The sequence below is a fragment of the Cygnus atratus genome, chromosome 20, assembly GCF_013377495.2.
Source record: "Cygnus atratus isolate AKBS03 ecotype Queensland, Australia chromosome 20, CAtr_DNAZoo_HiC_assembly, whole genome shotgun sequence".
Classification (NCBI taxonomy): Eukaryota; Metazoa; Chordata; class Aves; order Anseriformes; family Anatidae; genus Cygnus; species Cygnus atratus.
Genome location: NC_066381.1, coordinates 6,252,363 through 6,275,327, shown reverse-complemented (window position 1 = coordinate 6,275,327; position 22,965 = coordinate 6,252,363). Strand labels below are relative to the sequence as shown.

The following is a 22,965-nucleotide window of genomic DNA, read 5'->3' as shown; positions in this document are numbered from 1 at the left end:
GTTTAATGGTCTCAAAGTAGCTGTCAGCCTGGTACCCGGCCTTCTGTTCAGAGCAGTGAATTTCTCTGGTAACCTCTCTAGCACCGTGCTGAACTCTTGGAGGTGCTCTTTTGGCTGCACTTACACTGGCCCCAAACCAAATGGTCTTAATTACAAACCACTTATCTAAACTGACGGTTAGTCAACACAAATGTGACACAGGGCTTGCAAGAATATAAAAATCAGTCAGTGTTTAGTGTGGGCTGGATTCAGATTGGCCGATTGATAGGGCATGGGAAGGTTCATTTGGGTCGGTAATGGGCAGCGATGGGTGTGGGAAGTGAGCTGCTGCCCTCCTGTATGGTTATGGAGTCCAGCGGCATCATCCCTCCTTTCTCAGGCATCTGCCAAAAAGTGTCAGTTGTTCGCTGTCTTCTTGAATAGCAGCCCCATTTATTAGCCAGGCATATTTCTGCTGGCAAATCTGATGTGGCGTGTATACCCACGCGTGTCGGGTTAGGTAATTTATATTGTTGATTTCCTGATTGTGGGGCACCACAGCTGTCGGCTCTGTAGCCTCTAGTGTCATTCCTGGGCTTGTCTGGAGGCTCCTAGTGATGATAATATACGTGCATCACTTCTCAAGGTTTTAAACATTTGGAGGCATGCGTACGTATAAAGGGTAGGGGGCTAAGCAAACACACAGTCTTAGAGCTTCATTCACATCACTCTTGATAAAGTACTCTTTATATGGCAGGAAGATGTATTCCCCCAGTACCTAAGATAAGCTAATGCTCACAGGAAGTTTTATTTAAACTGGTGTTTTCTGTAGTTCTCTACTCCTTCCCTTGTACCTGCACTGGCATCCATTTGAGACTCGGTGAAGCTGCTGAAACAAAGTTTGGAGAACAACAACAAAATGTTTTAGGTCCCTGAACTCTCACCGCAGAGCTGAACAAACGTCAGTCCCGGTACAGAGGAGGGTGGGGGCCAGGACAGGCACAGCTCGGGGCAAGGGATGAACTACAGCACACTGATGTGTAGGTCAATGTGCAGCAGCCTAAGCCTGAGCTTTTGGCGCCTCAGAGGACACATTCCATGTTCTTATGTTCATGTAGAAGTGTCTGTAATGTATCATTGTGGCAGAGATGGCTTGTTCAGCCATTCCCTTTTTATGTTTCTGGTTCTGGATCCCTGAAGTCAGTAGCAGAGAGGAAAAGTTATTGTACTAGAATCTTCTGCAGTCATACCCAGGGGCTTTTGTGCCCTGGTGTGTGGGCAGCCTGGCACTAAAACCTTCTAGTCTGGGGAGATGGAGCTGGGCCATCTGCTCAGAACATAAATGGCAATTAGCTGTCTTTTAAACATTGCCTTTATTAATATTTACAAATACAATACACTGTCTCCACTCCACTGCTTGCACCGGGGATTCCCAAGCTGTGATAGTCGTTACAGCCCCTAAGCAGTACAGTAACCATCTGCCCGCGGAGCGCCTGTGTTGCTGTTACCCATTAACGTGGTATCAGGTCGGGAACAGAGGCGCGCTGATAAATCCTGTGCAGGCTGCCAGGGCAGTAACACGTGGACACCGAGCCAAGAGGAACTGGTGTCTGTGTGCAGCTCAGGCAAGAGGCAGAACGCAGTGGCTGAGGTTCAAAGCCGGGGTCCAGCTGGGCACTGACAACACGTGTTTTGTCGTCTCTGCAGCCACGATGCTGCTTCCCAGAGCACTGCAGTTTGTGGAAGTAATGCTCGCTAGCTGGCAGTCCGTGCTGTGGGAGCCTAGCATAGAGGAAGGTCACCCTGCTCAGCTGGGGATGGGGGAACACCTGCTTCTGCATTGCTCTTCAACAGGTCTCAGCCTTCAAACGCCTTTTGGGCCCTGGGGGACTCTTTGGCAAGGTAAACGTGTGGGACAGTAGCACAAGGTTACCGTGCTGTGGTATCTGAGCGTGATGTTGCAATCGACGCAGACAGAAAGGGTAAGGGAGAAGGAATGCGTTTCACTGCCAAAACCTTTCGTGCAAGAGGTTGGATCTGGACATGTGCCCTTGCTGGGCATACGTGCAGGTTCCTGCAATTTGTAACTGCTATTGCTGTCACCACCAGTAGTGGCACCCAAGTAAACAAAATTTGGGAATGCCATCCTACGACCGAAACTTCAAGAGGCTATTTCTAGATGGAATTGAAGCTCCATGTGATTTAGTGGACTGTAGCCTTATTGTGAGAGTAGAAGTGGTTTTAAATGGAATTCTTTATATAGTATTGTTGCTAACACAGTAGTGGGCAGTTGGATTAAACTATTTTGGAGCTTCACTCCTTTTTGATACCATACTAGCACTCTTGTTAAACAGGCTTCAAAACAAGCTAAAAAAGCTTGGCAATTGCTAGCTGCAAGGCCATATTCTTTGACTGATTTTTTTTTCTCTATTGATTCTCCTTTTTCTTCTTCCAGAAAGGAGATATTCTGGCAGAAGACAGTTAAATAAACAGCTTTAAAATGTGCTTACTAAACTTAGAAGTTATCACCCAACAGGCAACCTGGAGCTGCAGAGGCAGTATTGGGTTAGCACTTGGATCTATGCATTTTGGAATAGTGGGGCTAAGCTTTTCAGGGAAGGGTAGTACCTGCACGAAATCACTCCTGAGACCTATCAGCTGTTCCAGTAATTCTCCAGAACGTGGAATTTTTAGGATCACCCGACAAATGTGTGCTGCCTTTGTGCTGCCTATCACAGACCCCAGGAATCTCAAGAATGTGAAGGATTTTCTCTCAAATTCCAGTTCTGTGTGCTGCCCCTTCCAGTTTTTCTCTAGGGGCTAGTGGAAGCAGGAAAGGAGGTCAGTCTTGAAATACAAAGTCCAAGAGGGGGAATTTGTGAATATATGGCAGATAACGCCCATCGCTTGCTGTATTTTGCCACATTTCCCCTCCCCCCCCCTCATTGTGGAAAGTATGATTAAAGTCAGCCCCTCCGCCCTGACTGAACCATACATACATGCACAAATGCCAGATTCTCTTCATTCCAGGCTGCTGACTTCAAGAAGGACTTGCTCCGACAAGCTGGAAATGAGGGCTGGCAGCTTTGTCTGCAACTCAAAGGCTTTATCTCTCTTAGACACTCTTCCTAACATTTCCCACAAATACTGTTCTGCTGGTAGAAGCTGATGTATACACAGGACGCCATCAGGCATTTATGAATAAAGCCCTACGTTGTGTAACTCCTTAGAACAGGCAAAGAAAATTTAATAGAGCAATTGGCATCGGGCCCACAAGAGAGCTTGTTCTCCCTGTGCTTCAGCCTCATTAGTTGGGGAGCGGTAGGGAGAGTCAGCTCGGCTCTTTGGTTCTCTGTCCCCCTACCAAGAGGTGCTGTTCTTTTCTTCATGAAACTTACACAGTCCAACCTTCATCTCTCACTTTTAATGTTTCCACCAACAGATGATGATTGCCTTCAGCTTCCCAGTTGTCCCTCTTTCCTCTCTATGCCGAACTCCCACCTGGGTATCCCTTTACTTCCACATTTCACCACGGCAAGCACAAGTTCTTTGACTTCTAGGATCGTCTTGCTCCATCAGCAACTTCTGTTTCTCTGTTCTTGCCTTCTAGCATTATTGCTTCACTGCTGCTTCTGCTCATTGAAGGATGCCAGCTGTGTCCACCTGTTGGAGGTTTTTTTGCATGCACTTTTAAGCTATCTGCTTATGCTGCATATGCAGTTTTTTGCTTAGAATATTTATTCTCCCTGACCTGTCTCAATCGCTTGATGAACTTAGCCTTCAATAAATGCTTTCCTGGAGTGAAACCCCTTTGAGAGTTGTAGTAGTGGTTCTAGAGTGCTTCTGTGCTACCAAATGCAAGAAGGACAAGCTCTTCTTTGGATGATGATTTGGTTTCAAAATGAGCATTAAAGCAAATATATTTGTACCTATTTATAACATTTAACACGTGAAATTGAGGTAACTTTAAGCTTGATGCTGTAAGGCATGCACCCTGGCATAAAAAAGTGTCACAAATCAAATTTGAGTAACAGTGATGGTTGTGACATGATTTCTGCTAAAAGGGTATCTCAGATGTCATCATCTTATTCCTTCAGAAGCAGCTTGCCAGTGTTATTTTAGGTTGCAGAGTCTGTATGTGTATATATTTTCTAAAACCCGTAAGAAAGACCTACCAGTGTCTAATGGCTGCCCAGTACTTCACACATTTCAGTTTGCTGTTGTAGACAAAACTTTTCTTCTGCCTGATTCTTCAGGGAGGGCTGTTTTCGCAGGGGCTGTGGCCTTGACTTATGGCCATATAACTAAGCCTGTTGAGCAGAAAAGGGATCCCGCTGATCGCAGCTCCAAATCTTCTCTCCTGACCATGGGACTGTGCTTTCAGGACATTATGTGAAAAAGATTGGTGAAACAAAAGCTCTCGTTTTCCCTTATCTGGCTCAATATGTACAAAGAGCTCAGAAGCGGTGACATAAGAGAATTATTATCAGTGTCATAGTGAGCATTTTGAACGACAAGCTGACATGAAGAAGCACCTGCAGCATTTAACCCATGTGTTTTATTCATCCTGGAGCAAGTGTAATTTAAAGTGACACCTCTATAATTGATGAAGTATCTTTTTACTCTTTGTTTAATTACCAGTTTCAATGTCTAGAAAGCAGCAGATCAATAATTTACAGTGATGAACTTCCCCGCGTCCTTCTGTTTTACTAGTCCAGCCATTCAAACGATAGCTCTGGAAACAAACCCTCGTGTTTTGATGCTTTTCTTTCTCTTCAGTTGATTTGAAAGAGGTTAACCCTTTCTTTTTCTATCATAGGTGTACTCCAACACAACTGAAGCTGATGGCAGAGCTCCTACTGGTATCAGGGAAGCAGGGCTAATGCAGGGCATGCCGTGAGCACCATATCAGCTCTCATCTTTTTGCAGTCTCCTCTCATTATAGTACAGTGGCTGAGGCTGGGCTCATGTTGCTACAGCAGCAAACGATGCTGCATTGGCACTGCCTGAGGTTTGTTAAAAACAGAATTCAGACACAGGAGTGAAACTGCTACCTGCATTTTGTGTGGATTTCTTACATTATGGGCTTTGATAACGTATATTGATTTTATATGGAAGATATCTTTTCTTGAGACTCTTGGACTATCCTTTCAGGGTGGAGATCAGAATCCTTCATGGCCGTGGATCTCTCCTCTCCCCAGGGAGACCTAGATAATCTAGAGAATCAGAGGAACAAAGTTGTTCCCTTCACATTAGGATAAGACTTCTGACGGTTCCTGTTGTTGTCCTGGCTGCCATGGACAGCAGCATTTGGTCAGATAGTATCAGAACAAAATTATCCAACTTCCATGAGATCTCCAAACCTGTGCACTTCTGGCACGACGTGGCCTTACGTGGAAGGGGCTCCAGTCCACTGGTGGCCTGAAGGCAGAAAGATAACTTTAACTTTTTGGCCTTTTCTAAGGATGTGCTCATTGTCTGCATCAGCACAGCTCGATGGTTCTCCTTTCCTGCCTCCAACTCTTGGGGTGCTGGTCCTCATCTCCTGATGGAGAACAGGATGGTGCTGTGGGACAGTTTCTATTGTTAGTAATGTCTCAACTGTCACAACCGGTAGTTATACCCAAGTCACAGGAGCTATGAGAATTCCTCCATGAGCTCTCGTTGAGTTGGAAATCACCAAAAGAAGTTTACTTTCATATGGTAGCTGTACAGAAAATGACCTGTGCCTGCCTATGGCTGCCAACTTTGTCTGCATCAGCAGGATTGCCGCTGGTTTTCAGCTGCCCAATGTAGGTCCATAGGTAAATCAGAGAGAAAGAAAGAAGGGGGGAAAATGAATGTTTCTATTCACTGCGTAGGCCTGTGTTTATCCAGATGTGGAACTTGCATTCCTGAGAACCGCAAAGGAACAGCCCCCTCCCCCCCGATTATTCTTTATTGTGTATTTTGGTTTTGATTAAATCTATGTCCTTGATAAAGCAGAAACTTTTGGAAATGCTTTGAGCAGGATAGGGGAGCCCTCCAGTGTGGGCAGAGTTGAAACCATGTCATGGAGATGAGATATTCCCCGTACTTCTAAGCTGCAAGCCAATGATTCTTCTCTTTAATGTCTGTGTGAGTTACTTAGTTTGTTCAAAAAAATCTTGATTTGTCAGCACTTTGATTCAATAGGAGTATAAACTTCTAAAAGGTTGGAAAACAGTATTCTGGATCATTTGATGGGTACAAGCTAATGCCAATGGATGCAGGATATCCTTCCGAAATGAAACGATGTCTGTGTTTTCCAGGCATCCTGGGATACTTTTGCCAAGATGATGGCAACTCATCATTCCCTATTTGCTACTAAGTGAAGATATACCTGGTTTAGGATAAAAGTGTTTGCAATTCACAAAAACATTAAAGACCAGTGGAAGCCTTGGGGTACTGTCAGACTGGCCAGAAGAAGATTACCTCAGACAATACCCTTCATCTGGTGGCTTTTCCCCTTCTTTTCAGAAGCAACAGAAGAGACGGGGTAAAGGGAAGCAGTTCAGACATAAGCCAGCTGCAATATCATCTGCCCACGTGCTCCCGCTAGCTGCCAGGCCTCAAATCTGACACCCTGCCAGATAGCCAGTCTGCACTGTGTGTCTACTTTTCTTTCGTCTGCTTTTGGAAACTGCTTAGGCCGTTTCTTTTAGCATAATCTGGAATTTCTACAGATCAGTGGAGATTCTTATTTTGGGTTCCTAATCTTGTTTTACTCCAGACTGTTGTTGAAACTTTCCTCAAACTTTTTGTAGGGGACTTATGCCATCACAGCAAATGCCAAATGCTTTTTGTTCCCTTACAAAGAAGGGTATAAAAGAAGTTCTGTACCATATGTGTTTCTAATAGTCTTATTGGAACTTTAAAGCTTTCACTATCCCAAAATAACAGCCTATCTTAGGCCAGCAAAGTCAGTTTGGGACAGAGGGAAAAATGTCGTGGAAGTACAAATTGTGCCTGTAAACTCTGCGCTTATAAATCATCAAATTAAAAACTACTCCACTTGTTTGAATGTCTGCAGGATTGAATGTGTCCTTTTTCTGGGCTCATGGAACTTGGCTCCGCTTGGTAGTTCGTAGTTTGCTCACAGCATTGCTAGGTTTTCATCTAAAGAGTCACACCCAGAAGGAAAATAAGAATGTTGTTTCTCTCAGGCTTCACCTGCTTCTGGTGTCAGAATGAAATGTCACAGAATACTTGCAAATTGGTGTGGTTTTGTTTTTGTTTTTTTTTTTAAGGAAACTATAGATGTTACGTGGAACAAACCTATGACAGATGCTATTGTACCAATATGAAAGTGCTTACGTCAACATTTCCCTAAACTTGAGGCACAAATTATGCTAATGTATAAATCCTGTCACTACGATAAACTTTACATACCAGTCATTTTGTTACTACGCTAGCAGGAGTGGGGAGTAAGAGTAGTTTCTGGGGCATCGTTCATCTACAAGTTATTTTAGTAAAAAATAAAAATCAGGCAGTATATTCCACATGTGATTCCCTCTCCCGTGCGTTTCAGGAAACTTTCAGCTATTTCACCTTTACTTTTGTGACACCGGAATCTTAATATAATCAAGATTTACCTGTGCTCCAGTTTCTGCGTAGCAGAGAAGTTACGGTTTTGACACCAGACTAGGAATTCAACAATAGCTTTATTCAGACCTTACCAAAAGGAAAAGCTTCAAATATCTTGTTTCTCCTGGAGTAGGCTTTTTGAAACTGAACGAACAAGTTACTGACTGTATCCTGTGACTTTGTACCAAAAATAAGTAGAGAAAACAACAGTGTTAGGGTCCAGACTTAAAGATGAGACTTTGTACGGACTTAGATGCACAGAAAGCTAATTCCCAAAATGTTGTTGTTTTCCAAAATTAACTTTCAGATACCAGAAAAGAGGCATAAGGTTATTTAATCTGAAACTTACAGTTTTGTAGTTCATTTTCTCTAAAAGTCATAAGCACCAGTTCTGAAAAAAAAAACTGCCTGTTGCCCACTCTTGGTTTCCCCCCTTGCCATGCAGGCAAGAATGTGAAGTATTTAACAGGACACAAAACTAAAGGTCAGTTTAAAAGTCTTCAGAAATCAAGATGTCCCTAAATATAAGTCAAATATGAAACGTCCTCCTGGGACAGAATTGCTATATGCCATGGAAACTTTAATACACCCTTTTCTGGCCAGGTAGCATGGGGACGAGGGCAAGGTGTGAGCAACTGGTGAAGAATGTACCCGAGAGCCTGATTACACTGGAGCAATCCTCTGTAACAGCGTAGAGGCTGTAAATCTCAGCTTGTTCTCACCAGGATTGCAAAGCTCCCGATGTCGTGATGTGGAACAGTGCTCCAGCTGTCAAAACTCGTCTTACTTTCTCAGCAAAGAGTCCTTCATAAGGGTAGCCTTGCTTTCTTTTTTTTAAGGTGCTCAGCCTAACTTTGCTGCAGCAAACTGTCCCTTTCAGTTCAAGGGGGTCGTACCAGCTAATACATTGAAAATCTTGGCAGGGATTTGGCTCCACGTTCCCCTAGAAGCTGCACAAATCTGCAGGGGCTGCATTTGTAGACAGGAGAGAAGTAGGAGGTAGCAGGCCTACAGGTACAAAATTATTTATCCATTTTGTCACAAACATCTATTCCTGACAGAAAAGAAGTCTGGGGATAAACCTGTCTGGGAACATGCATTGTACTCATTTCCATGGCAGCTCAGGGGCTGTGTCACACTGTGGATGCTCAGGATGCTTCTCTGAGCTGAGAGCTGAGAGCTTCTGGCCTTACCCAAAGGCAAAACAGAGGGAGAGAGACCCCTCATTGGGGAGCACAGGGAAATGTTCGTGTTATATCACTTCATCCAATTCAGGTCTTTCCGAGCTTTGTTGTAGGAACTCCCTTTCATTTTTACAAGGAGGAAAAACTTTTTAACTGGGCTTGCAGGTTTTGTATCTGTTCAAGTGACAGAAGCGTGCATTGGTGCTGCAATTACAACTCTATGCACAAATGAGTCCGATAGTTTTGCTGAGATGTATGTGCGTGGCTTGTAGTTATGTACAACTGTTTGTTGCTGACACTGTTGGCCTGCAAGATATTAATGGATACAGTTATATGGGAACGCTTTGAAAATTAAAGTAAATTAAATGGCTCCTTCCACAGGTGCCCAACACCTTTACAGTTTAAAACAAAATGAACAAGAGAGCTGACAAGTTCATAAAATGGGGCAGCAAACTTGTACTCTAAACTCGTGATCTATTGTCCAGGAAGGGCAGGTAGGGGAGCTGTCCTCTTCTGCATTACTGCTGGCCACATCGTGTGTTAGGACAGGCCCTGTCTTTTCCTGCCCCTTCTGTATCAGAGATGTGCTCGGCCCTGCTTTGTAGGTGTTACTTTACAGATTTCAGTCTTTTCTGTCTATCCTTTTCCTCACATGAAAAAAAGCAGGGGTGTGATATAAAAAGGGTGTAGCAGCTCTAATTCGTACACTTAGTTTTCTGTTTCAGGCGGTGGGAGAGGCCTCTTTCTGCTCAGGAGAGAGGAGTCACAGGTTAAATACTGCCCATCTCTGCGGAGGGGAGCCATAGGTTACTGCTTGCTGCCTTCTTGGAGAATACTGACGTGTGAAGAGCCCTGCTCTGCCAGCTGTGTCTCTGCTCAGTACACTTGTATGTTCTTCTTTTCCAGACTGCAAACAGTTTAGTGCTGATCTGGCCTTATATAGTAATTTCCTATTATTAGAAACATTTCCTTGGGACCTTGTTCAGGGAGTAGCAGAGGGAAATCCTGTTTCCTTCTTCTAACATGCAGGCAAAGCAGCACTGTTCACTCTTCTCTTATCTAGTGTCGGTAGAAAAAGAAATTTTTGTATTGCTTTCCAATCTTAATCCCTTTCTAACACTAAGACTCTTTTCAGAAATGCAGAAAAAGAAATTTGAAGGAATAGGAACTGTCAGTCACCAGTGTGAGCTGTAAAGCGTTGTCTGCAGCCTGTAAGTTTTGCTTGTTCTTTCTCAGCCATTTTTCTGTCTCTCAAAATGAGTCTTCCTAATGCCTTGGAAAACTGCTTTTTCTTTTTCTGTTTTTTTTCCATGTTGGCTCGTGTAAAAAATAATATAATAGGATGTTTTACCTGGATCTACCAGCGTATCTGTAAAAAGCTAATGGCTGTGGTTAAAAAGAGGAACAATTTTATGCTAAGGAAGGAGTTGTTTTTGTTGAGTGTGCAACAAGGAGGTATTTTTAAAGGAGAGATTGGTCACTGAAGCACAGAGATACGTAAAGGCTTTGAACACTTAATTTTTCCTGTGAAAACATTTTTCCCCTTAAAAGGAAGATGTAGGTCCTGCCACTGGGAGTGACTGTTTAGAAAGTCAGTTGTGAGGAATGCACATCAGCTGAACTGAGTCAGGCTGTTTGTATTAACAGCTCCGTCAAAACGGCTCTTCTTGTTCTTGCCACAGACTCTGCAGGGGAGCTGCTTAAAATTATTGTATCAAAGTAAGGGCAAAGCAATCAAACTGAATTAACTGTTGTTTTGAAACTCTTTGCTATTGAAGTTAGTTCAACAATTACTGCTGGATTCAGAATGGGTAAGTTGTGTTTGTAAAATCAGCTAAAGTAACGACTGCCTTGCAGTCCTGTAGAGCACCCAACAAAGCCTTGCAAAGGGCAACATGCGAGCGCGACGCGGTGAGAGTGTCCACATGCATGAGACCAACTGGCATCATATTAAGGGCATCTGGTAATTATGAAGTAGGACTTTGTTCTGATGGTCACTGTCAAAGCCGGTCATCCATTTCTGTTTCGTTGGTTCAGCAGAGAACAACAACAAGGAGAAATTATCGTAATTTGTTGCATTAACCCAGTTTCTGTTTTCACTCGCGTCATAGACCCTGAATTATTGTGTGTGTGCAGGAGCCATACCTAAATACGAGTACTGCATATGGGCTTTTAATCTGCCATTTTTCAAATGTGTTATCGTCAGAGGTATCGAAACAGTGAATAGCACTTACAGCGAAAAGTGTGGGAGTCCAAGGAGAGCATCTTCATTTTCTGTAATATTCCAGCTTTTTGTATTATTCTTGTTTATTTGTGAAAGACTAAGCTTGGGAAGAAGAGAAGTTCAGTGTTCTCACTGTTGAAGCTTCCTTGAAACAAACAAAACCAGTATTGACAGTTTTAGGCATTACAAAGCATAAATTAGAATCCAAAATAATAATTTAAATATTCTTTGTCTTCTGGGTTTTGAACCCTTTTGGCCACACCTATCATATTTTTAAGCTTTTGTCTACAGCAGTGCAAACACGTTCACACAGAACTCAAGGATTCAGAGAAGTGGTGATGTCATCAAGTTCGTGGTAAAATTAAGGAACTCTGCAATCTAGAGACACCTCTTTAGTGAGTACAACAGGCTGCCGATTTAACCTTCGTGGCTCTGCAGTTTCATAACTGACCAGGAATGCTGTGTCTCCAGGGTCCAATGTCCTACGTCCAGGTTTCTCTTGCTAACTTCTTGTTTTGGGGACATCTGGTCACCCTGCATGGGGAAAGGAGAGGTGCATCAGTACAAAAAAAAGAGGGTAGAAACCAGGCGATTGTTAGCAGAGCTAACAGTATGGGGAAGAGATTCTGCCTTGTTATCAAGCCTGTTACAATATTTAATGTTGCTTCTTTGGCAGGGCGTTGATTTATTCAGATGTTGTGCGGTCAGACGTTTGTCCTCTGCTGGAACACAGCTTTTTTCCTAAGCAATGGGCCAGATGTCTCTCAGAACCTCCAGTTTCTGCGATAGGGTGTCTTAAAAATGCGAGGCGTTTTAATCAGTTTTCAATCAGTATAATGTGGACAGCAGGACACACGTGATAGGTTAAAGAAATTTCTATTTTTTGCAAAATACTTTCCTCTGACCTGCAAGAGGGAGTCTCTCAAATTCCTGGCCTGTTTAGGGTGGTTTGTTTCCCATGGTATCTTTGCCAAGTACTTTCTAATTATGGAATGTGTGTTATTCTGCAGTTCTTTTGCAAGGCAGAAGTAATGAATGTTATTTAAAATACATATCTATGCATTTATAGATGAACTTGATCCTTTGTTTTTGGACTAATGTAGATGTGATCCACATTGTCTTCTGAATAGCATAAACCAAAGCCTGAATCTCTTACCTCCAGATTTATCTTGTGTGGTAGAATCTGCACTGCACAGCACAGGCACAGACTGTGGTTTGCTTGCTTCCAGTTTCACGGGGCCAAACTCTTTTTCAGGAGAGCACTGCTCGCGGGTGTAACGTAGCAAGTCACGCAGTGCTCCGGGAGCCTGTCGGAGCAGGGCTGACAGGAAAGCCTTCCAGTCCCCTTGCTTTGAATGTGAAATTGTATGCAGGGAATCAGCTGCTTATCAGCATCGAGCAGAGCAATCCCAGTGCTCTGATCCAGGGTTTCTATGAGTCACTTCTAACTGGCGAGGCCTGGAAAACTTGATTCATCCCTCTATGCCTGTAGTAGGGACACAGAGCTAGCTAGCCATCCTCAGCAGAAATCAGACAAGGGCTGGGCTCTCTGTTACTGGAAAGGAAGAGCCTGGTTTTATCACCTTAATAGCATCAAGATCTTATAAATCAAAATTATGGTGGTTATCTCTGCTTTCCAAATATTTGTTCCCTCCTAATTTAGGCTAACCCACAAGCAGGAGCGTTTTACCCAACAACAGTTGGGTAGTAGTTTGGTTAGAGAAAAACAAAATCTATAAATAATGCAGGTTCCACTGCATTAAAAACAAAATAAGAAAGCCAAGGGAAATGCGTAAAAATGTACTTCTGAATATACTTGTTTATTCTGCTCTTAGGTGGCATTTTAAGGCTTAAGATGTGTTCTGAGAAGGATCGCTAGGAAGCGGAGACAGTGGGGAAGATGAAATTGCTAGTGTGAAGATAACTCCATGCTGGTACATAACTTAAAATTGAAACATGAATTTTACTGACCTCTGTGTTGCTTGGCTAGACTAGACTGATTAGACGAATGATAATGGAGAGCTGACATTCTCCTCCTGAAGATTTAGAGCTGCCGGGCTACATTTCTAATTATAGGTAGAAAACTCCTGGCTCAGGGCTTGCTGTTGTGATTCAGTAACGGCTGATGTGGCTCAGTTTGGGAAGTAAAGCTTAGATTACCTTTGATCTTAACCTGTGCACCTGCACTGAGCAGGGTTTTGGATTATTGTTTATTTCTTTCAATGAAATGAAAGCTCTAAATAAATGCTCCAAAGCAGGCCAACACTAAACCCACCTTTGAAACGTGTCCTCCGGCTGCTTCCGTTAACAATTCACGTAACTCCTCAGTTTGTTGACGATCAGAAGTGAATAAAAATCACGGCAATTAGAGTTGTGCAGGGATTGAGAGGTGCTACGAGTTATTTTTCAGACTGGAATCTAATTAGGGCAGAAGAGCTGGTGGCACTGCAGCTCTTCAGAAGGTGTTATACCGGCTTCATCACAAGTCCTTGTAACTGCTGGCACCTTCCTCATCTGACGAACGACATTACCACAGTGCGGCATCTCTGAGATCAGTGCTGGGGCCTTGGGTCAGAGCTAATTAGAGAGCAGTGCTGCACTGAACCACTGACATCGGCTTCATTTCTTGGGTTTTAAATAGCCTCCTATTGAGTAGTGGCCACGCATGGCCCTGTTTCACTTTACTTGATTTACTTCAAAACTTTTTAGCTTTTCGCTTTATGTATTTTCATTTTAAAGCTTGGCTTTACCCTTACTGTAATAGAATTTGGTAAGTTAAAAACTGAAACCGTACGGGCAGAGCTGGCTCCAGATAGTGCTGGTCGTGAAACAGCAGCAGTCGGGCTTGGGAATGATTTCATGGCTCTGCTTGTTCAATGCTTAGAGAACCTGCCTTTTGGTGCTGCAGAGTATGGGTGGTGACTGCTCTGTGGATGTCTGTGAATGCAATCCAGCAGCCGAGATGCTTGTAATGTTGGTTCTGGGCAGGTAAGTGAAGTCAGGCTTATTCAGTAGCGCCTCATGCTGCCTGGGGTCCTGCAGCCACATCCAATCTGAGACCAACACACCTAGGGACCAAAGAGTCTTTAGAGAAAGGAAATCCACTCCTTTTGGCTTTCTTCTTTTATTCTATCACCATGACAGAGCCCGATCTAAACTCAAGCCCTAATATTCATAGGAATCGTGTCAAAATCAATGGGAATATAATCTTTCTTGCAGCTCATTGTCTTCTGAAAAGAGGAGACTGCAGCCTCTGTCTTGCACCAGCTCAAATACTCCTGAGATGTAGGTATCACACTGAAGTCGTTGTCACACTGAATACCAGCTGTCATCACTGGTTCACTACTGTACGGATGTGAACAGAGGTGACAAACCGAACAACGCACTTCCCTCGTCATGTGACTAATTTGGAGGATATTATTTCTTTTCTTTTAAGTGGGGAAGGCTTCTATCATGATTATAATTTTTATTATATATCGTGTTTTATTTTTTAAGTTATCAAAATGCATACTTTCCAAATCCTGTTACAGGAAGGGTAAAGTTGAGCTTTAGGATAAATCTCCGTGCAGATGTTTTCTCTGTGCAGATGTGTGCATTTAGCGCAAGTGACATTTGAAAATTCAGCTGATGAGTTTATAATGGTACATTAAGTTGGAGACCTCCGGACTGCAGGTGCAAGGTAGGTGTTTTGCCTTGCGTGTGGGCAGTGCCTTATACGCTCTGGATAAACACGTGTTGAATTTGTAGCTCCTGGCTAATTGTAGAGTCCCATATCACAGAACATTTGAAGAGGGGGGGCTGTTAAGGGTGGTATAAAGGAGGAATGGGTGGCAATGCGCCTTGTGCAGGTTGTCATTATCTGTGTTGTGAGACTTCCAGACAGAAACCCATCCTCTTCTTCAAGCCGCCACGAGTCAGATCAAATGGATGACTAATTTTTTCGGATGCTTGGAAATGGCAGATCACATGGCTGAGGGCAGAAGTCGCCTCCTGCAGGGGTCTGTCTGATCTCCAGTGCAGCTGGCAGGCAGCAGCTTTGTGCGCTCGCATGTGAACTGCTTGTGACCTGCAATACCTGACAGGTGCTGTGCTCGGCTGGGCCCTGCGCCAGGGTAGTGTGCTATCTGTAACAGCTCTCTGGCTTTGCTTGGCTGTACTTGAAATGCCTTTCAGGATAGACACAAAGCTTAGGCCATCGAGGAGCGAAATAACAGAATAATTGGATAGTTTAAGTTGGAAGGGACCTGCTGGTCTCTGCAACCCTGCTTCGAAGCAGGGCCAGTTTAGATCAGGTTGCTGAGGCCTCGTCTGGTTGAGTCTCGAGTATTTCCAAGGATGGAGTTTCACAATTTCTTTGGGTCCCTATTCCAGTATTTGACGGCTCTTATTGTGAAAAGTAATATAATTATTTCATAACATCTCACTGGAATTTCCCTACTTCCAAGCTTGTGTCTATTGCCTCTTGTCCTTTCACTTTCCACCTAAAGCACATGCAAAGGCTGTGTGCACGTTTTTGTCAAACTGCCCTTAGCTCTGGATGCTGGGGGGTTTCACAGCCTTGGGGTAGCTGTGGCCATTAATATCTTACGTGAGACCAAACCCCGGTGGCATCTGAGACAGGTAAACGGGCTACTTGTGATTGTAAGGCCTGTAAGGAGGGGTCTTACGGGGTAGAGCCGGTTATTTTGTGCTAAGGGCCTTGAGGACCTCCGTGCAGAGGGGCTATTTTGAAGGTGGGTGTCTCAAAATGTTTCGGGAATAAAATATTGCTGAGCAAATACACGAAGTCCTTGCAAGGACGGGCAAACTGTCTTACCCCAGGACTCTTTGTGGTCCTTTGATTTGCAGAGAGAACGATCACAAGTGTGATTATAAGCCCGGGAGATTTTGCTGTGGTTGGGGTGAGTTTGGAGAGGATTAGGGGAGCCCTCTTGATGCTGCTGCTGCTGTTCCAGCGCACAGATTTCCCGTAGCAGAGCATATGGCTTCCTGTCCTGTTTGCTGTGGTTTTCTCTTGGGCTCTGCACCAGTTTTTCCATCGTCTGTGATTACTTTCCGTTTTTCCCCGTTGTTGGGCAGTGGGGACTGTGCCTGCAGGCTGCAGCTGACTTCTTTCCTCTTGGACTGCCTCTCATGGTCTGTGCCCGTGTGTGCCTCCTCTTTGGGAGGGGAGGAGAGTTCCCCTCCCTTTCCTTGTAAAACGCCCTCTCCAGGATGCTCCAGTAGGAGCTGGTGGGAGGGAGGGAGTTCTGACTGCACTGAAATGTCATAAAAAAAAAAAAAAGAGGAAAAAAAAAATAAGGCAACTGACAGAAGAGAGAACTTGTCCTCAGATTCCTGCTTTATGCCGCAGCATAAACCAAGTCTCTGAAAGTGCTGTGAGAGCTGGAAGGAGGCAGAAATGAAGTTCAGAGGCGCGGTAAGCTTTATTGAACTCTTCTGACGTTTTTGCAGTTTTGAGATGCGTACCTAGTCAGAAGAAGGGAAATAAAGGTTCCAGGGTTTCAGCAGGAAAATGAAATGTTTGAGCCGGCTTTGTGAAAGACGCTTCAGTCGGAAAGTTACGCGAAAGTGGTTGAAATAGGGCGAAAAAAACAACAGGAGACAGATGTTTGGAGGTGGAAGCCAAGGTGGGAGTTCAGAAAGTGGGAAGAGAGGGGGGCTAGCGGCGCAGTGCTCCAGGGGAGAAGAAAGGGTGGAGCTTTCGCTTGGGTGGAAGGGGCATGAACGGATCCTAAGGGTGGTGGGCATAGGTTGTGTCCTACCCAGGGACACCCGGCTTCTTTCTCTGTGCTCTCACCCCAGAGAATGGCAGGAAATACCTGCTTAAGGACTCATTGCCACTCAGTTCCTCCAGGGTGTATTTACTTCAGCAAAACTTTGTCCATGTTTTAGCAGCAACCAGGAAGCCCGGGTCTGTGTACTGCATTGCAGAACTACCCAGAGCTTAGGAAAAGGAGCGTGTGGCAAAAGCTTGAGAGGATTAGGATTGTTGCTTGGAAAAAGATGAATAAGAGAGGAGAAAAAACGACGTACACAATACTGTGACAGTGAGGGCAGACCGTGAGCTTCTGTTCGCTGTGGTGTGACACAGGAAGAGGGACGTTCAGCTGAGTTAAAGCTGTCAGATAGATGTACAGATTGTTTTCATGCAATGCATAGCTGTGCCATGGAATTCACTGACAGGGGAAGATGTCGAGGTCAAGAATGAGGGAACGTTATAAAAAAAGACCGTATGCAGCATTTGGGCTGGGTAAGAATGTCCAAAACTTTAATTGGTAAAGTTACTAAATTTAGGAAGAGAAAGTTTGAAAACAACCCGTCTCGAGGTTTAAACAACTCTCTAACTGTTGAACCAGGGTGTCCCATCCCTGCTCAATCTAGAAATCCTTATATCTTTTCCCAAATAGTTTAGTGTTGACCGCTGCCTGAGAAGCAGTCGTGGAGACGAAGGGAAGCACAGAGCTCGTGGAGGACCTGCCTAGCTACTTCCAACAGCAGGGTATTTGGATTTCTCCTGGCATGGAGGAGCCAGCAAACCTGTGTCCAGCAGCAGATATAGAAAAAGGCTCTTTAGGTGCGATACATGCGAGCGTGATAGCAGCGATGTTGTCTAGGGTGGTGGTTGATATTCTCCGAGAGAACATGTGGGTGTGGAAGTGCCCTTCTCGTGCACCGGGAATGCACTGGAGTGCGCCTTCTGTTTGGAAAGTTTTACTATCTTTGAAAGCCTTAATGGTCTGAAATGGCAGTGTGGGGTGTGTGGAATCCAGCGCAGAAGGTGGGAACCGGGAACGTCTAGTGCGGGGAAGGGCAGAGCGCAGCAAGAATAACAGTGTGAGTCACGCCGTGTTTGTAGCGAGATGAAAGGATGTGCGCGCTTAGAGGGGACTGCAGCAGCGGTCAGAAAAGAACAGGGAGTGGGGCCACGGGGGCAGCACCCCATCACTCTGAGCTGGGAGGCGAGGGAAGCCAGTCCATGCCATCTGAAGGCCAGTGTTTGAGCTTCTGCTCCCCTCTCACCTGCTCTGTCTGAGCTAAGTCAAGGCAAAACTGAGCTGAAAGTGTTGTGGGAAGGCAGAGATCCGAATTTTGGTTCTTGATGTTTGTCATCTGTTTGTCTTCTGTGGCTACTGTAGGATGCACAGGCCTGAGCTCGCAGGTGGTACTGCTAGGTGGTATCAGCAGCATCTCTGAGCTACCAGCAGCTTGTGCCACCTGGTCAGGAGCAAAAACGTCAGCTCCCTAAATACAGAAATTCAGTGTATTCACTCCTCTAGCCTTTGTGATTTTTCTGGTTTGCCTCATTCATTTTTCTTGCTATTTTATATTGAGCTTGTTTATTGAAATATCGGCATCCATTCTGAGGGGTGAACAGTTTTTTTCTTTCCTTCAGATCAGTTCTTAAAATTACCTTTGTCTTTTCACTAACAATTGATTCCCTTTTTCCTACACCCCCCACCAAAAAAAAAGAGTATCATCCAGAAAATATAATTATAAAAAAAAAATAATTAAAATGTAATATAAATATAAACACACAACAAACAATATTACCTGCTTCCCATGCAAATCTCCATGGCTTCCTTTGCTTTATGGTCCATCATTATTTGCATTTCTAATTTACATTTGAGCTCCTTAGATAAATTCTTACTATTATAAATATTGCAAGTGTCAAATGTCATTGATTAATATATTAAGAGTAATAATTAACTGCAGCAACATCCACACCCTGTGTTATTATTTTTCAAAGATTAAATTTTTGCTCTCACAGTTTTAACTCCCCATGACCTACATGCATTTAATAGATACTTAAAATATACACACAGTGTGATTACATTGCTCGCATTTCCCATTCTGCTTTCATTTCAGGGTGGGAGATTAAATGGCTCTGTAGCTTGGAAAGTGGGGGAGACGGAACATAGGGAAACTACCTTCTAGGCAGTTTGCTAACAGATGTAAGAACAAATCTTTGCAAGAGCAAAATAAGCTTGCTTCCCCTATATTTCTGATTATTTTATGTTTTAATGTATTCCAGCTTGTCTCTACGTAAAATATGGAAGACTTCAAAATAAATACAGGAACTAGTCAAGGAAGTGGCACTTGTCTCTCCTTAATATCATTTTGGAATACTGTATTCTATAGTTAAATCTGTTCAATATGTGTTTTAGGATCAGGAGGGAAGTATCAGAGAGGGAGAACCATGTTCTAGCACAGGCAAAGTGCTCCCCTACTCCAGACATTCCTTTGTTGGCGATGGAGTGCTCTGAAAGAAGCCAGACTCAAAAAAATCGTTCTGCTATAAATGGTCCTTGAGTGGCAGCATCTGGCATGGTAACTTCTTTGCAAGGTTGTTCCCTTTTTCTCTGCTAGTCCATGTCCTCAGAGTTTTTATCTGTTCTTGATCTCATTCAGTCTGAGCATCCTGATTTGTCTCAAGTTGCCTGCTCCAAACAGCTTACCACTTCGTGGGAAATATGGCACTCCTCATTGGGATTCCAAAAAAAAAAAAAAAAAAAGAATGTTTGATTATTAAACAAGCCCAATACATGAGATGTGTGCCGTATAAATTCTTGCTTGAGCTCAGGTAGCTTCAGAAAGGGCAAGCAAATCCACGTGTTTGTTTGAAGAGGATTTTTACATGAGCCATGGGGCTGTCTGTCAGGGAACGCTCTCTCCACCCCAGCTGTTGGCTAACAGAGTGTTGTGTGTCCAAAATGCGTGGCTGATTTTCAGGGTGGCAAAAAGTTGGAGAGCACCAAGTGGCTGCACTTCGATCTGTTGGGGTTTCACTAGCAGGCAGCAAGTGCTTGACTAAGATCCCTTAATTCAGATCCACCTTAGCTGCTTTCATTACTGCTTTCTCAACATAAAAGGAAAGAAAAGCTATCCCGTTCCGCACCTCAGGAATTGAGGCCGTGGATAAAATAGTTGATTTTTGTCTGCTCTGCAGTCTAGCCCATGCCCTGTCCAAACCCTTTCCCAGGCTGTAGAGTAGAGCAGAAATTGGAGAATTTTATTTTCCTTCCTGCAGCTTTGGCATGACACTGAAGAATGTTACACAACCCAGGAGACAAATGTGCTTTAACTGCCACCTCTCCACAAGAAGTTCATTATTGGTTTGAACTTCTTATTGTCCTCTAGAATCTAATCTGAATTTCCCCTCCCACTCGCATTTGGTCCTTGCCAGTTCTTCCGTTCCCGGCTTTGTAACTATTTCTGGAACCTGCAGATCAATCATCTTTCTCTTGATACCGAGATAAAAGATGCCTGACTCTTTCCATGTGGCACCAGCTTCCTGCAGTCAGCGTACTGCAAGTCTCCTGCTCCGCTGAATGGATGCGAGCTCGTTTGTGACAATGCATCATCAGAGGAAAATATTACAAACATACTTTATAGATTTAGAAGCAGAACTCTCATTTTTGTTGTGCGACTTTTCTTTCTAAATCAGGTGATGATAAAGCTTCCCTGCTCCATGTAAGACCATTCACTTTGAGAGCTCCAGGTGTTTTCGCACGCGTCGCTCAGGGATGCTCCAGGAAGAAGTCAGCAGCACTTGTGTGTCTGAAATTGCTGTGTCAATACTGGCCACTCAGTTATCCCTCTGGGAATCAAGGCTAGGAAATTTTGGTATAAAAGACTCCTTCCTGCACACATGTGGGGATATAGTCTATTGCACAGCCATAGACCAGCTCATGAACAAAGCAGTGGTGGGAGTTACTTGCTCAGTTCATGTCGGCCCTGGGCTCCTGTGCTGGTGGCAAAGAGTTGCCCTCTCTCTTCTTCCTTCACAAAAGAAAAATTCCCCAGATGTGCTCAGACTGACTGAGTGACTCAAGTGCTTTGGAACTTGTTGTGCGGAGTTCAGAAAGCCTTGGGTTTTGTTTTCGAGGTGTATTGGATCTCCAAGTCCTGAGCAGAGGAAAGTCTTTATCATGCTTTTGGCACTTCGCGCAGTTTAAAAGTAAAATATTTGTTTACACCTTCGCAGTACTGTGTCAGGGATTTACAAACTCAGTAACTTTTGTACTCCTAGGAGCTGTTCATAAGGGTATTTTCTGGTCTTGTTGACTCTGTTGCATGAATACAAAGAAAGGCTGGAACATCAGCCAACATAAACCTGGCTCTGCAGGCTGCATTGAGCAGCACCAATTTACACCAGCTGAAAGTCTCTCCTAAAATGTAATCACACGGAAGAAAAAGGCATGTGGAAGTAGCACTGCTTTGGTAATTGCACTGGCTCGGTCCCACCATTCAGGAGTGACGGCTTTTCCTTTCCTGGCAGCGAGCCACTGTTGTGCTGACAGCTCTGGAGAAGAGATTAAAAGCAAGGAGTGGGTTAAAATAGTGTGGGAATGAGTCCCTTGGAGCTGTACCTCGAGATGGGCTCAAGAAATGCAGTGGCCACGGTCAGCTTGTATTCTCCCAAGCAGGAGTGACCATTAGGACAGTGATTTTAGGGAGGAAAGATGAGTTTGAAAGAGAAGACAGCGGCACTCCTAAGCCCACAGGCACCAAGAGGCACCAAGATCAGGTGGAGGTTGCTCAGATTTTTGCAATTCCCTGCTTGCAGCCCATGCTGGGTGTGAGAGGCCCAAGGTAAGGCATTACCATGGTATATCCCACAAAGGCAGGGATCCTTAGCCTCGTCCTCCTTTTGGGTCCTGTAGGCAGGGTGAGGATACGTGTGGCTGAGGCGACCTAGCTACATGTTACTGTCGGGCATCTGTGCTCCCTCTCCTTCTTGTCCTGAGTCTGACACTCACCTGATCCCAGGGTAAGATGATTCGACTCACGGAGTTGACAGAAAACTGCCTGGTTCTTTTCATCTGCTTATTGTTTTGCAGGTTTATGGTTTATTGTTGTATTGGTTTTCATCGCTTCAGCTCAGAGGCAGGTAATCGCTTGCGTTAACAAGTGCCACGAAGGCAAAATCCAAAGGAGGGGATGCTCTCCTTTTGGTGGTGGTGAGCCGTTAGGCTGTAACTTGCCTCTCAGATAGTTTCACAGCAGATGAAAATGGCCTAAACTGGCCCTGCTGCTGAAATGCTTCCTCCTGTCAGCTGTGTGAGTGATTACATGTGGAGCTAGAGTGGGAAAATGACCTAGATTAAAATAATTTACAAAAAATCTGTGTTAATGTTATTTTTGGTCAGATTTCCAGTCTAGCGTATTGCACAAGTGCTAGAGCCAGTTGCACGGAGGGCAGGTGGGGCAGCCCCTTTTGCCTGCGTTCTCACTGTGAGAGCGGCTCGGCTCCCTCTGTGCTCTTTTAGGAAAACTGATTTTCACAAGGAAAGCCCCAATCGGACCCTCACAGCCTATATTCTCCTAATTACCTGGAATACTTGCTCCCTACCACAGGGCTTTCAGAATTGTCCAAGCTGATCTCTTGCATAGCACAGGCCAGAGGATGTTGTAAATGAGCAGTACGTCAGCCAGAGGTGTTTTGGCAGAGATAAATCTGTCTATTAAAAGCAAGTCTTGCTGCAAAGGTGCTGAGGGAGTGAGTCCTGTTGCTGCTTTAAGTTAATTAGCTTCACTGTAACATTCTTTTAACTCCCAGCCAGCGTTTTCTAGCATTAATTTACAGCCACCCGATTTGATGTCTGCCTGCTAACATAAAATAACTAACATTTTAGTTATTTTTATGTAGTGCCTCACTGTCATACTCATCATTCAGTAGGAACATACAGTCATCTTTGTGACTGTATTCCCAATGTAGTGTCGTCTTTGTCCACTTTCTTCCTTCTGCATGACTGTTCTATTTCCATTTTTAAAAAGAATTGATTTTCACCCCCCTCAACGTGGCATCCGTTGAAGTTAATGGTAGTGAAATGGTTAATGTAGGCATTTTAAGTTGGTGGTAGGCTTGGACCTAAGCAATAAAGCAAACGATCAGATGGTGGCACAGAGGAGCACGTGGTTTGTGACTGACGTATTGTATTTGCATTGAACTTAGCCTTGGGAGGGTAC

At 44.2% G+C, this 22,965-nt stretch overlaps 1 protein-coding gene across 6 annotated transcripts in view; it reads left to right on the top strand.

Annotated features, from left to right (window-relative positions):
• MYO1C (myosin IC) overlaps positions 1 to 22,965 on the top strand; it is a 56,602-nt gene that overhangs the window by 8,212 nt on the left and 25,425 nt on the right. The window contains exon 1 of one of the 6 annotated variants that reach the window (XM_035559022.2): positions 16,119 to 16,411. The exons of 3 other annotated variants lie outside the window; for them this stretch is intronic. In XM_035559022.2, coding sequence (XP_035414915.1) covers positions 16,394 to 16,411 — 18 coding nt within the window. In that variant the 5' untranslated portion in view covers positions 16,119 to 16,393. Of the gene's footprint in view, positions 1 to 16,118; positions 16,412 to 16,462; positions 17,246 to 22,965 lie in introns of those variants that run through there. 2 more of the 6 variants (XM_035559021.2, XM_035559023.2) reach the window with 2 other exon arrangements.